Consider the following 14,635-nt stretch of genomic DNA (forward strand, 5'->3'; position numbering starts at 1 on the left):
CCTCCACCTGACTTTAAATTGCTCAATGTTGACTTTTCGGTCTTAATGAAGGATTTACAGATACCACTGCTACTCTGAAAACGTATTTAAATGTGCACTATGAATACTTCTACAACTTTGAGGGGAGAGGGAGATTTGGTATTGGTGTTTATTTTGTAAGTTTTTTAAAAATGATGAGGATACAGTGCTCTAGTTCTAACGGCACTGAAGAATGGAAAAAAAATCCTTCTTAAATATCTTACTACTAAATAAATGACAATAGTTTTTGACTTTCCTTGCAGTTAAGGATTTGCTTTGGAGCAAATCACTGAATCACCTTGAAGCATCAATTGCCTGATCTTGGTATTGACATAATATGATACATGGCTTTAATTTTGCAAATGTTGATGCTGCATTCTTTAAGGCAGCATTGATAAAATACTTTAAAACTCCTCTGGAAAGTATAGCTAAAAAGAAAGATTTGGATCAGAATTATGTTTGTATAAGAAGATGTAATAGAATATCCTCTCACCCCCAATTCCAGAGTGACCTTTAGTTTTAATACTTTATTTAAAAAATAAAAAAAAAGACGCAAAAAGCCATTCCTGGAAGTATTTTGAATGCTGAAGTGAGCTATGTAATTATATACTAATCTTACTGTCGATGCCAAAAATATAATGCATAGTTAAACTGGCCAATATACCAACCTATAATTTGGGCAGGAATCTTGCATTTCTAGTGTTTCTGAACAAAAATGCATAAAAGTACAGATTATTATTTAGGGCCCAATTATTAAGAAAGTGGTGTCTCTCTACTTATTTTCCTGTGTGTCATTGCTTCTCTTTCTTCTACAATTACTTGTAAATAGAAGGGGAAGTATGTTATGGGAAGTGGTCTGAGCTGCAGAAACTTTTGGAGACAGTGATGATTGGTGCACAAGGCCTCAGATTGACTTGGAAAAATTATTTCGAGTTCCTCCATTTTGGGGGGGAAATGTCCAAGTTAATCTGTGGAGAGTTTGCTCATTTCTACTCTGCTTTGGCTTCCAATGTGCTCAGTGATATCAACAAACGTTCCAATCAGATTTAGTGCTATAACAATGACCAGGTTTGCACATAAGGCTAGCCAAACCATGGCTAAGGGTGAGTTCATGGGGTTCCTAAAGAAGAGATTGTTGTCATTGCACGCCTGTTGCTTGGCTTAGTGTGTTGTCCAAACCTGGGCTCATGATTTGTCTCCCTCCAGGTGAACCATGAGCTGCATTCAAGTGTTCTTTTGTTTCACAGCTCATGGATTGTCTAGACAAAGCACAAGTCCTGGTTTGGACAACATGCTAAGTCAAACCATGGCTTAGCTTGCAAGGATGCAGCAGCAGGACTGCGGAGGAGGACAGCAGCTGCAAGGAGACCCACATGTTAAGCCATGATTTGACTGGCCATTACATGCAAACCAGTTCATTGACTTGCATTCAAATGTTTCTAGTATGAAAATTACCAAGGAAAAAAATAGTGCTGAAGTTGTACTCTTGTGGTACAGCAGTGCACTGGCACAAAAATACAATCTTTGGGGCATTTTTTTAAAAATGTATAGAAACTCGCATCCCAAAATATTTTTTTCATGTTGGAAATATTTTTATCCCTATAATCATAACCAATGGACACATTTTTAACTTCAGGTGAAATTTGTAACTGAAAAGTAGCACATTTCTTTTAGTGATGTGGATTTCGTTTATTCTATATATAAAAAAGTAACAACTTGGTATTTCTAGTTACTGCAGTCCTGACTTTCTGACCTAAATAAATAATAGAGATCCTCAAATTGTGGCCTGAACACCACTGACTTTATCCTTGCCTATAGCCAGAGGCAGGTACCATTTACTGCTACAGTTTCTGAGAAGACAGAGTGGTGTATTGAGAGTAGTGGTGTTCAGTGACACACACATTAGATATCCCAAAATCTACTGCACCTGCTAGAGGAACTCTGTTTTTCATTCAGGATATGCAACCTGAGTCTGGTTTAATCATGCAGGCTTGGAAAGGGAAAAAAGGAAGACAGGACAAAATAAGCTGTAATAGGGCTTGCAATTAAGACATCACATGTGTTTAAATATGTTCTCGTTTACAAGTAGTGAAACACGAGGCACTGTATTTCTAGTTTGGTAGTGTTTTATGCAGATCTCTGATAGTGGTTTTTCATTGTTCTGCACCCAGAGCTTCTTAAAGAAAGAGGGGTGTGTGTGATAAAACTGTAAGGAAATGCTTAGTTGTACATTACGTTTTTCCTTTTTTAAAGATATTGGGAAGGTATTATGTAGCTACCCAAGTTTACTAGTGTTCTTGGTTGTTTCCCACTCATGCTGTAATTAGAAAATCCCTGTAATGAGTGTGGAGACTAGACAACTTAGATCATGTATTAAAAATTTGTGAGTCTGTGATATCCCACCTTTCTCATGGGACTTGAAGAAGCATACATAAAATTTGCCGTGGGAAACATACCTGTTCAACTTTCAAGGTGGATTCACGGGTTACAGTTTCTAGGCTCACCTTGTCACATTACTGTACAGTGGTACCTCGGGTTACGAACTTAATTCATTCCAGAAGTCCGTTCTTAACCTGGCGCGGATTCCCTACATAGGCCTCCCGCGGCCCTGGAAGCGGATTGCGTTCATATCCCAGGGCAAAGTTCGCAACCGGGAACACCTACTTCTGGGTTTGTGGAGTTCATAACCCGAAGCATTTGTAAGCAGGATTGTTCGTAACCCGAGGTACCCCTGCAAACTTGAATGCTTGACATGGAATCTGGATCCAGAGTATATGGGGGAATGCTTCATTCCTTGTAAGCTCCCACCCCCCTGCTTTTTCATTTAATCAACCAAAGCTCTCCTTAAAGGCAAGGGAAGCTATAGCAGAGTGTTGCTTTCTGTGGGAGTGCACATTCTGTAGAACTTGTTTTTTCTACAGAGAGATTTATCTGGCTAACTTTCTTCAGGTTTTTAAAGGGACAGTACAGACTTCTTTATTCTACAAAGTATTTGCATATGTTTAACATGCTGGATTTTATTTGACTGTATTTGGCTTTCTTCTGATGTGACCGTGTTTGCAAAAATGTCAATGAAATATTAGCACTGGAGCAAAGTTGGTAGGTGGCTTTAATGCAGTGGCTGCTTTTATATTTGTAGTGGGAGCTATTTTAGGATAGAGTGGTGGTATATAAATTTTAAAAGTCATAGCAACAAACGAAGAACAAAAAGGAAGTGATGAAAATGTCTAAAATGCTTTGAAGGAGCTCATCAGTGTGTGTACTTAGGAAAAAGAAGCAGATCTTGTTCCACTGGTTTTGTAAACTCAAGGGTTAACTCTTCAGATTATGTTCCAGGAAGTAATAGTTTGTCTGTACAGTGACGCTTTACTTTTATTTTCTGACATGGAGAGATGGCAAACCGTACACTTCTAAACAAAAAGTGGGCTATTAAATCAACGTAGCAAGTGGTCTACTTTCAGCAGAGTTCTGCATTTGTAAGTATATAATGCCAAGTAATTAATGCACTGTGTTTCATAATTGAGAATACATATTCTTTATATCCTGGACAAAATAAAATGAATGGGCTGGAAGGTGGATGGCTTCAATCACTCCTAGGTATCTTATTTAGACAACATTCACACCAGTTTGTTAAATAGAGAGGTGGGTGTTTTAAAGTTTGTTTAAACTTATTTTTTCTTGCATTTACATGGGGCCAAAGCTCAAACCTGACATAAAACTAAGACTCAGGTAGCATGTGACTCAACGGAATGCACTTTATCAACATTCCTAACCGATAGGGCACTGACAGGAGTGCCAGATAAAAGCCTCTGAATTCCTAATTTCCTTTTTGGCTCAGAAGAAGGTGCAGCGAGAAAATTAAGGTGCAGTTACATGAAATCTGGAAGGAGTTGCTGAACCAGAAATAGGTATGTTAGATATTTTAAAACACTGTTTTTGACAAGGGCTGCTAGTGTTCACGTGTTAGGCTAGCAAACAGGATGGTGTAGCTCTCCCTTATTACTTATTGCCTGTTTTCAGGGAGGGGACCTGATTCTGGGCAGGGACAGCTGGGCTAGAGTGGTGTGCTTCAGTGTGGTAGGATAATGGGGGAAGTGCTAAGCCAATCAAACAAAACTCTTCTGTAACCAGTGCTTTCAGAGCCGCAGCACATATGAAGTACAGTCAGCTTAACTAAAGACCTAGGAGATTTTAACCGACAACATACATGTTGTAAAGCTTAGCTGATGAAGTAACTAGTCAAGAATCTAACTTCTCTTAAAAAATAAATAAATTACCATCTTCTAATAGTGTGGTCTTGGTGGTCCTACTCATGTATCGCCAGTCTGTCCAAAAACACAGATTCCAGTGCTTTTAATTTCTAGGACATGTTCAGATTCTTCCTTTTGCCTCCCATTTCCACTGAGAAATATGCCCAGGGAGAGAGTAGCAGTTGGCTTTGGGCTCACATAATCTCTCCCTGCCTTCCCCTGCCCCAGGCTCCTCACCCTGGGAGAAACAAACATTATTATTTTTTCTGTGTTTATTAGATCATGGCTTTCTCAGGTATATAACCCACAAGTGAAGAAGTGGGAGAGGTATAGAAGTGTTTGTAGAACTGAAGCCTGTTCTCAGCCCGCCCGTTGGTGGTGGTGGTGGGTATATTGCCTATGGAGAGTCCTTGTTTTTAAGTTGAGACGCATGCTGACTAGGGTGCTCAGGTGTCTTTACAGCAGGCGTTCCTCTCACCATAAATGGTGGTATGATGTGTGGGTGGTAAGAGAACGCTGTCTTGGCAATCTGCCAGAACTTTGCTGTCCTCGAGGCTTGAAACTCATTGAAATGTCTGTGGGATGTCTAATTTGTTGAAATAGAAACCAGTATGGGTGGTCTTGGGGAGATTGTTTTAAGTGACCTACGTAGGTTTTCATTGGGGCGTATGTTTGTATATGCTGTCATAGTACGTTACTGCATACCAACGTGCCTGAAATATACCCACACTTAAGTTTTTCACCCCCATCTTTTGATATATTATGTAGATTTAGAAGTAGCTAAGACAGGAGTTCTGTCTTTCTGTGTCAGAGGTTTTAAAAATGCCACCAGCCATGATTCTGATTAGACCCCACTGTTGCTGCTTCTATTATGCAAAGTAGAAAAAATGACCCTGCATTAAACTATGTATTGAACATAATACTTGGTTTGGCCCATAGTGAGATTTGGATGAGGAAGCTACAGTACTTGGAAACTGCTTGGGGAGATAGAATTCCATGCCAGATCAAGTAACCCACGGCTTGGACAAGCTGGAAGCTGGCTTTCACATCTTGTTCTTCCTGTGGGGTACTATTTTGGGGTAGCTATTTTTGAGCCATTCTTAATAACTTCAGTAGTACAATCCTGATATTGTTGTGAAGATGCTTGACTGTTCCCAGTGCCTAGCATTGCTGTAATTCCAAGAGTACCTTTTTGTCATGGTTAAGTGATCAGATGGAAAAGCGTGTGCCATTCTGTTGCTGTTGCATACCCTCTGGGGTTTGCTTCCTGTTTGGGTACTTCTGTTTCAAGGTGTGCATTTCCCCCATTCGTGGATGCTGCACAGAGCAAGACACTGAGATGGGGATTGCTTCTAGCTCCCACCCCATTTTGTCAAGTGGCCTTTGGCCATTGTGAAAGATGGTAACACAAACTGGTAACAGTGGCTCTTGGAAATTCGTTGTTTGCTTAAGAAAAGGCATGCGCACACAAGTATATAAATAAACTGTGCACATGCCCAGAACAGAAAAATGGGGAGGAGTGGAGGGTGGGGGAAGAGTGACTGAGAATAGAGGCAGAAAATCACCACAGAGATACTTTCTATCAACCCCCCGCCCACTGGTGTGCTCTGAATATCCATGGCTGAAAACAGGAATGTGTGGGACCTGATCTGCCCCTCCCTCCCAAACCCCCAGATCTTTGTGACATCCTGTCTTGAAGAAGCACCCCTAGACATCTGCCTAAGAAAAAGAGGGCCTAGCGGCTGGCACTTTTTGCTGTGGCAGATGGCAGCTTCTTTCCATGATCAACAGTTACCCATAGTAAGCATGTCTAGTCTAGGTGAGTTACTTCATGTGGGCGTTTCTTTGGGGCATTCTGTTAAGAAAGGCCGATAGCTCAGTGGGACAGCTCATGCTTTGGGAGTGACAAATGATAAAATCCCCACCTTCTCCAGGTATGACTGGAAAAGATTCCTCTCTGAAACTGTGGAGAGGTGCTGCCAGTCAGTGTGGGGCAGTACTGAGCTGGATGGACCAGTAGTCTGACATGGCATGATATATTTTCAGCAAGAATAGACACAGTCTGCCTGCTTTAAAGATACTTGGGTGTGTTCTTGAGCTTTATTGGAAAATAGCACAACGGGCACACATTTTGGGGGGGGGGGAGGTGCAGCTAAGCGCTTGTTAGGCATGCAATATGTTCACTTGCCATTTTCCCCTCTCAAGTATTACATGCAATGTATCTGAACGAGTCAAGAGCCAAAGCTAATGCTGTTGCAGAGAAGAAGAAAGGGGCACAACCAAAATGACAAATGGAAACCCACCTTGTTATGGGGATTCAGTGAGGGCTGAACCATGTGAGCTCCTTGGAGAAAAAGGCGGGATATAAATGCAACAAACACACCTTAAGCATTGCTTTGATATGTGCCCTCATGTGACTACAACAATTCCTGAATGCTTCCATCTTCAGCCAGGGAATGTAAACACGTGGAATGAATTTTTGCAATCTGTTGATGCCTTGCCCCCTCTTGGAAATCTGTACAAGGAACGCTTGGCTTTGTGCAGAAGGGGGCTGTCCTAAAATATTGGTGCCTTTGTGAGAATGGAGTAACCAGCAATTCTCAAACGGCAGGGCTTATTTTTAGCTAAGTCTCAGCCTGAAATAAATTGGGAAGCTGAGGAGCGTTCTGATAAACACGAGTAAAACAGAGACAGGAAATAGAGGGTCTTTGGGTAATGAGTTCCAGGCACTCTTGAAACAGAAAGCTAGTGAAGGCATTACTTGAAAATAGTTTCTCTATGACAGCCTAGCAATTTTTAGCTTGTTATTTTACCATTAAAAGGGAACACTCTCACTGCAGTTTTGAACTGCACTACAGAAGCTTCCCTTTCCCCCTCCCTCCCTCTCTCTTTTTTTCCCCTCAGACCATCTGGCATTATGCATCTTTTGAAGCCTTTAGAATGATATTACTGCCTGTTGATGACTGATCTCTGCTTAAAAAAACCCAGATGCTCTCTGGGTTGGGGAGGTGGGGAGACGCTGCCTGAAGTTTGTACAGTTGTGTGTGTACATTCAGCAGAAGAGTTTAGGAGCCCGGGGGACAATTTTAAGTCAAATATGTACAGACATCCAGCTTGCTAGAGGTAGAGAAACTCAGTGTGAGTTGGGGAGAGCGCTAGATAGAAAGATTGTGGTGTCTCTCCAGAACAAAGCTCTGAACCCAGGGAATATAATTGCTGAGATGGGCCCGAAGCATGGAGAGTGAGATTGATATTTACAAGCACTTCACGTGGCTAAAGAGGGTAAGTGACTCTTCTGCAGTTCTGTGACTTAACAGCTTTGTGGGTAGAGAAAATGGAATACATTAACTTTTTCCACCTCTGTGGGAAATTATGGCTTGTCCCACAGTCTGAAAATGGGACAGGGATTGAGGAGAGAACCAATATTCCTTTGTCTTTACAAAGAACAGTGGGAGTGTTCTGAGTACTGTTTTAATGTGGTATTCAATGATAACTGTCCAAAGAGGGTTTCAGATCTGATCCTAGTTCACAGCTAATGGTAAAAATGCCTGCGTGCATTTCATGTTACCAGCTTTTCACGTAACCCTTTCTTTCTTTGTCTAACGTTTGCACATATACTATAGCTGCGTGCTTTTAAACATGCAAGCTAACTTGTGGGTTTAAAATAATTCAATCCCATTGACCACAATAGGTTTGAAATCAGTTTCTCCCAATTTGTTTTGCATTTAGATCACAATGATCATCTTAATTTTGTAGTGACTAATTTAAATCCAGCATTGAGAAGCACCTTAACTATATTTTATCTATAGGGGATGTGGGGTAGCAAGGATAGCATAAAGCAGAATTTCTTCATCTTCTTGAAGAATTTTTGTTTGTCTCTCTACATAAATGTACTTAAGGTTGCAGTGAAATACACTTCACAAGGAGTATTCATATCACTACTCAATTGGAATAATGCTAAGTAGTGCTGCAACATTCCTCTTCCAAGTGCCTTTGTGTACTAAGGAAAATAATATACAGCCTTGGCAAAGTGCAGTATTTATCATTGGCTCTATTAATGACTAAAGTGAAGTTTTAATCAACTGGGATTACATAGTTGAGTTTTTGCACTGAGGAAGTTTGTTTCACTGTGCAATATTATGAATGTCTACTTATAAGCAAAGCTCATTGAGCTTAATGGTCCTTACTCCCAGCTAAGTGGATACAGGATAGCAGCCTCAGGTCTGCCATTCTGGAGACTCGAAAGGACAAGAAATGGCAGTTCATATTTTAAAGGATATGCATCTGAGTGATAAAATAATGCAACTTTTATTATTTGTGTAGGAAGTCTGATTTTAGCTCCAAAAGTAAATGGTCAGATTACGTATTTAGCATCATATATTTTCAAAGCTAAGTGGTGAAGGTCCATAGCAAGTAGGACATACAGCATTTGCACTAAATTGATCTTAATATTATTTCTCTTCAGCTAAACAAATTTTCAGAGAGCCGGACTATGGTTGCAAACTAAGCTCTGGTTTCCTGTGGCAGAAAGGACATTGACACTGTGCAACATTCTTTTGGGGAACTCATTCTCAAGATTGTGGGCGTAATTGGGATTATATCCAAACACAGTTTGCTAAATATGTGCACGGTGCTCTGTTAAAACAGCCTGTGGAGTCTCTGCTCTTATTTTGAGGAAATGGAAGTGTGATGGAATGTCAGTAGCTGTGAGCAGTTTCTTTATATGTAGAGGGTTTTAAAAGTGCGGTACACTGATTGCAACATGCCTGTGAATAGTGATTCTTAAAGAATGGTTGTCGGGACAGCGGAGGGATGCAGTAAAGACAGGACTTATGTTGTGGTCCCGTGGGGGATAAAATGAGGAAATGCAGTAAAAGGGCTCCAGGCACTTCTGCATTTCTCCCAGGAAAAAACTTGATTCCCATTGTGCTCACACAAGCTCCTTTGATAAGTAATTAAAACATTTGCAGAAAGCTATGCAGTGAATTCATTTTGATGCCACATGATCCCATTGCTGTTGCATGCTTGGGCACCAACTGCAGTGGTAACCTGATTCTCTTTTGGCTGGTAATAAAAGCACTGCTTCCTCCAATAGATGCTTGGGGAGGGGGGGGAGCAGCAAGGGTGAGGAACTGAACTGGGCTCCTGTCAGTTCTCAGTTGCATGTGCCAAACCTGGCTCTAGTTTCACGGGATGGGGGAATGAAACGGGCATAACATCAGTTTTGTTATTGCAAGAGTGTAGAGCCAGGTTTGCTGAATGATTTAGTGGTGAGTTGTAAGGCAGGAGTAAAAGTATGAAGTGGCTAAAATACTCAGTTGATCAAATGATTCAGCTGCCCAAACTTTTGAACCCACTTGCATTTTATAAGCCATAGAATCTAAGGGCTTATGGTTGCTCTACTTGAACTTGCTTGAAAGTGCCATTCATGATTTCTGTAGCACTCCTATCAAATGTCCACGACAAAACACCCCTTCCTTGTAAGCAATTCCAGCCAAGAAGAGGCTTGTTCAAAGTCCAGTGTCAAAAGAGATCCTGGGCAGTGGTCATGTGGCAGCCTGTGAAAGGGACAAGTAACTGGAGCCAAAACAAACAGCACCCTCTCTTCTTTGATCATAAAGCAAGCAGAATTGATTCTTTTCGTCTTATCAAAGAGGCTTTGGTGACAAGTAGAGGAGGGATTGGTTATATGTGTACTCTCATTTAAGGGGGTGATGTAAATTGGCCACAAAAAGCACTTCATTACCATATTTTTTGCTCCATAAGGCGCACCTACTTTTTTGGGGGGGGGGGTTCAAGAAAAAAATATGCAGCTCTTGGGGGCTTTTGTGGGAGGTGGGGGAAGTGAGAGTGCCTCACTCTGTCCCTTCCCCCACCTCCCACAAAAGCCAGGGATAGCCGCGCGAAGCCTCCCCAGGGCAGCGGGATGAAGGCTTCCCGCTGCCCTACGGTGGCTTCACGGGCTATCCCAGAGCTGCTCAGGAGCTTGTTGGGGCTGGCGGGGGAAGCCTGGGTTCCCTCCCCCCCCCCAGCCCCAGGGATCACACATTCGCTCCATAAGACGCACAGACATTTCACCTTAGATTTTAAGAGAAAAAAGTGCCTTTTATGGAGCGAAAAATACAGTACTTTGTTTTAAATTATATATGCATTTGTCCATTTCCATGGATCTCCTTTCCATTAAAGAAATAGTGGCTTCTAGTAAGCAGGATAAGACTGCAGATTTGAATAATGGTAATATTTTTATTAATGTAAAGCCATGCTTTGTTCAGCTAAGTTACAGTTTGCTTTAATATCTGAAGCAGAAAAAGAAGGAAGAATAAACCAGAATCCTTTGAACCAGCATAATTTAAAGCTGATTTTCAAACTCTCAGATTTTCTGTTCTCTCTGAATTGATAGACCATTGGCAAGTCATGGTTCGGGCTCTGATTCCACTTGAAGAGTGTGTCACACCTCTGGAGACAGAAGTAAACTAATGAAGCTGAGTTCTGAGCAGATGATATTCAAGGGTAGATGAGCTCTAAACAATGATTGGCCTGTGATACATCCGGAAACCTGGGCTATAATAGGTCAGTGTGCTGCTCCATTCACTTTTTGTAAAGGGCTCTTAGCATAACTCCACCCCCACCCCCATCCATCATGGAGCTCTTGCATGTACCAGGACATCTAAAATACTGTAAGCCCATTACTGGAAGCATCAGTATTACAAACAAGTTGATGTATACCTAGAAATTTCTTAAAAATCCAGTACTTGCTGTAATATGAAGAAATTGGTTGTGTAGTAGGCACATTCAAATTAGTGGTCCACAACAATGGACATTAGTTTTTCTCTTCTTGATATTTTTGCAGACATGAGTGCAGATTAACTAAATCCAAAGTCTTCAAAATGGTCTGTAGGGCTGAGCTACTGAACAAATAGTTGGATGACTACATTTTGTTGGCTCTGTTCTGTTTCCATCTGCCAGTTTGCATTTAAAAGAAAGTCAGAATACATTGAACATGTCTCAACAGCTACACTTTTCTGCACAAGCAGTTGCTTTTATCATCACATGGCTATTATTCAGTATTCCAAATGGAATATAATGGCTTCACATGAACAAACAAAGCAACCAGTCCTTGTGAATAGCCTGGGAGAAAAAGGCAACTAATCTGAGTAAATTCACCAAAAAACTCCTGTATGTGTGCTGTGTGGAAGACCAACCTTGTTTGTGCTTAGTTGAATTAAGGAAAGAAAGTTTTTGCGTTCTTCTTCATGACAGTTGTTCATACAAGGCTATGCAAGGCTACCAGTGGTGTTGTTGAAACTTGGCATGTCTTCCACCTGCTTCCTTCCACATTTAGCCTGTTACCATGTTGTGTTCCCATAAAATGTTGTAAAAATTTGTCCCCTCCTCCATCTGTAAACTTTGGGGCGCCTTTCTTTTCTCTGGTCTACTTTTTACGTTCTTTTTACATTCAGACCTTGTAATACTTCCCCCAAAATTAATGCACAGGCTTTGTAGCTTCTTCCTAATTACCTCACATGGTCATTTGTGAGTATAAAATGGGGGTATGTTCCTTTGAGCCCCTTGTTGGAGGAAAGGTGGGTGATAAATGAAGTAGAAAAATCTATTTTCTTTTTTTAAAAAAGCACTGAACACTGCAGAAACCTTATATACCTTTCTCCCTCAGTCCACCCAACACACAAATTGCAGTATGCCCCACAAAACTCTACCGTGGCCCTCTTAATTTATGTTTTCCCTTTGAATTGTTTTAGAGGCTTTTGGAAAGAATTTCTTGCACATAAAGTTAGAGATGAAAGGGCTTCTACCAGGCACACATAATTTATTGGCTCTTTGTGTTAGGTACCCAGGACCTACTTTTAGGTGCAGAGTAAGGCAGCCACTTCAGGTAGCTGATTTTGGATGTATTGAAAACGCAGCGGATTGTAGCTATTTAATATATTGTTATATTTCCACTCACACGAGTCACATTTGTGCTGCCAAAATAACTCGGCAAGCATTGGGCACTATGCATCTTGGGTGCTTTGTTCAGCCTTCAGGCAGCAAAATGTCTTGGGCCAGTCCTGCAGATGCCCAGTACTCCCTGTTCTTAGAGAGCAATATCTCTCTCACCTGCCTATGTAAACACATTTCTGAATAACCTTGGAGTCCTCTAGGGCATGTCTTTGACTTTATGCAACCTGCCCCATTCCAGATTGTCTCTGGAGCCTCTTGATAGCAGTCTCCCCTTGTTCCAGTTCTGAGCTCTAGGTCCTGGGATGGTTGCTCCAGTTGTCCACTGCTCCCCTACCTCCTCCTACAATCTACGCAATTCCGAAGCCAAATGTGAAAGCTTTCACGTTAATTTGGAAAAGTGTGGATAACTGGGCAGCTCATACTGCTCAAGGAAAATGTCTACACTTCAAATATGACATTCTTTAAACACAGCCAGTGAACGGCTGCCAAAACTTTAAAAAGTTCAAAAACCAGATGTTTCTGGGGTTTGTGATCCTTTACCAGGTGAATGACCACAGGAGGTTCTTCTTGGGGAGCCATGACAGCACTTGCTTCCATCATAATCTACAAGCCCTTGGGCCATATTGCTAAGTTTTTTATCTTCTCATTATGTTTGCCATAAAGAGAGCCAGTATCTTAAGAGATGCCGTCTGAGACAGAGCAGCTGTTTGCTTAGTAGGTGAGCCTGTCTGGACTGCATTTGTCTGTTCTTATTAAACCTCGAAGCAGCTGATGTTTTGGCAGAGCTGATATTTTCTCCTTGGATTACTCTGTCTGATGTGGATGTTGGCTGATGTAGTTCCATCCCAAGATATTTTGGAAGCGTTAATCAGAGCAGGAAGCATTGTAATACATTATCTATTTATGGCTTAATGCAGGATGAATCTTTATCCAGAATTTAATGAATTGTCCTGAGAGAGGCAAAACCTATTTCAACGTACAAAATACACCCACTCTTCTAGTTGCTTAAGATACCTTTCTGTTGCGCCAAGGGACTTTTATCCTATAGATTCATCCTATTATGGACTTTCTGGGTCAAATGTGTCAGCCCAATATTAGGTCTGGCTACCTAATGAACCGAGGTCAGGAATATGCTGTATGCTGAGCAAAGTTATATCCCGATCATAAAGAATGTTGTGAAAGGAAATAAGACACTCTATTTCCAGGTAAGTATGTAGATACTGCCCTCTTGGCACTGCTTGTTGCTGCCTTTTGATCCTGCACAAAACTGACTTGAGGACAGGCTCAACTGAGTAGCCATGAAACTTGCTGAGTGGCCTGTGTCTCAGCTTAACATCCTCTGCAGGGTGGTTGTGAGGATAAAATGGAGCAGGGAGGAGAACCATGTACGGCAACTTGAGTTCCTTGGAGGAAAGGTGGCATCTACACTGACATACTCTAAGGATCTGAATAGAGGTGGTTAACTCATTTTACCTTTCAAATCCTGGCTGGTGCATCTTCAGCTGTGCTGGGAGTTTGTATGTTTTTTGCTACATACTGGAATGCAAGGAATGTTCTTTATAAAGAATTCAGCAATTGCATGGAACTGTGTCACTCTTATTGCTTGATTCCCATTTGTTGTGATAAGGGTGAACTGTTGACTTTTCATATACTGTACAATACTTTTTCCAGTGCATGGGAAGAAGTAATGGGTGTATTAATTGTTTGTCAACAGTGAATCTGAAGAACATGGTAGGCCTGGATGCATATCTTAAAAAACCTTGCAGGCCTGGATGTGTACCGTAAAAAAAAATAAAAAAAAAATCCCCAGTACAATGAGAGAACGTAGCTGTGTCTTCTCTCTTCTGTTCTCTTCCCTGGTTCTGATGTCTCTGCCTGTTTTGCCCTGGTATCTCACCCATCACAGCAGCTGATGGCAGGACCAGGATAAGAATAGGTGGGATATGCAGGGGTTTAAAGGCAACTGAACTAGAAAATATGTCTGTTTTACATATTTAAAAAATGTGCATTTCCTGTTTTGAAGGCAGGAGGGTAATAAGTAGCAGACAGCTCACTGAGTTTTGGATCTGATTTGTCTTTTGTGGAATTTCTATAATATGCTGGAGTTGGATGGGTGGTAGTGGACTGACCTTACAGCTGGGATCAATTAATTCCCCTCTTAACCACCCCCTTCTCTCTTTCTCTCTTTCTCTCTTTCTCTCTTTCTCTCTTTCTCTCTTTCTCTCTTTCTCTCCCTCTCTCTCTCTCTCTCTCTCTCATATATGGGTGTAGAGAGGGGGAATGGAAAGATGTTTTCCCTTTTGCCACGATTATATCCTAGAAAATTGAAGGCGTTCCAACTTACATTTCATTTTAAAATCCTGTCAAATGTTTGTGGCTTAGCAGACATTGTCTGCAGTCCTAACCCC

General features: G+C 41.3%; 1 protein-coding gene across 10 annotated transcripts in view; it reads left to right on the forward strand.

The window, feature by feature from the left end:
- PPFIBP2 (PPFIA binding protein 2) overlaps positions 1–14,635 on the forward strand; it is a 108,105-nt gene that overhangs the window by 37,784 nt on the left and 55,686 nt on the right. The window contains exon 1 of one of the 10 annotated variants that reach the window (XM_081011939.1): positions 3,372–3,494. The exons of 6 other annotated variants lie outside the window; for them this stretch is intronic. Coding sequence is in view for 2 of the 4 variants with exons in the window: in XM_081011947.1 (XP_080868073.1) it covers positions 7,503–7,550 (48 nt within the window). In the remaining 2 variants the exon portion in view is untranslated. Of the gene's footprint in view, positions 1–3,371; positions 3,495–3,804; positions 3,927–7,045; positions 7,551–8,947; positions 8,975–14,635 lie in introns of those variants that run through there. 3 more of the 10 variants (XM_081011940.1, XM_081011947.1, XM_081011948.1) reach the window with 3 other exon arrangements.

This window comes from Podarcis pityusensis (assembly GCF_964106645.2).
Source record: "Podarcis pityusensis genome assembly, chromosome: 1".
NCBI lineage: Eukaryota > Metazoa > Chordata > Lepidosauria > Squamata > Lacertidae > Podarcis > Podarcis pityusensis.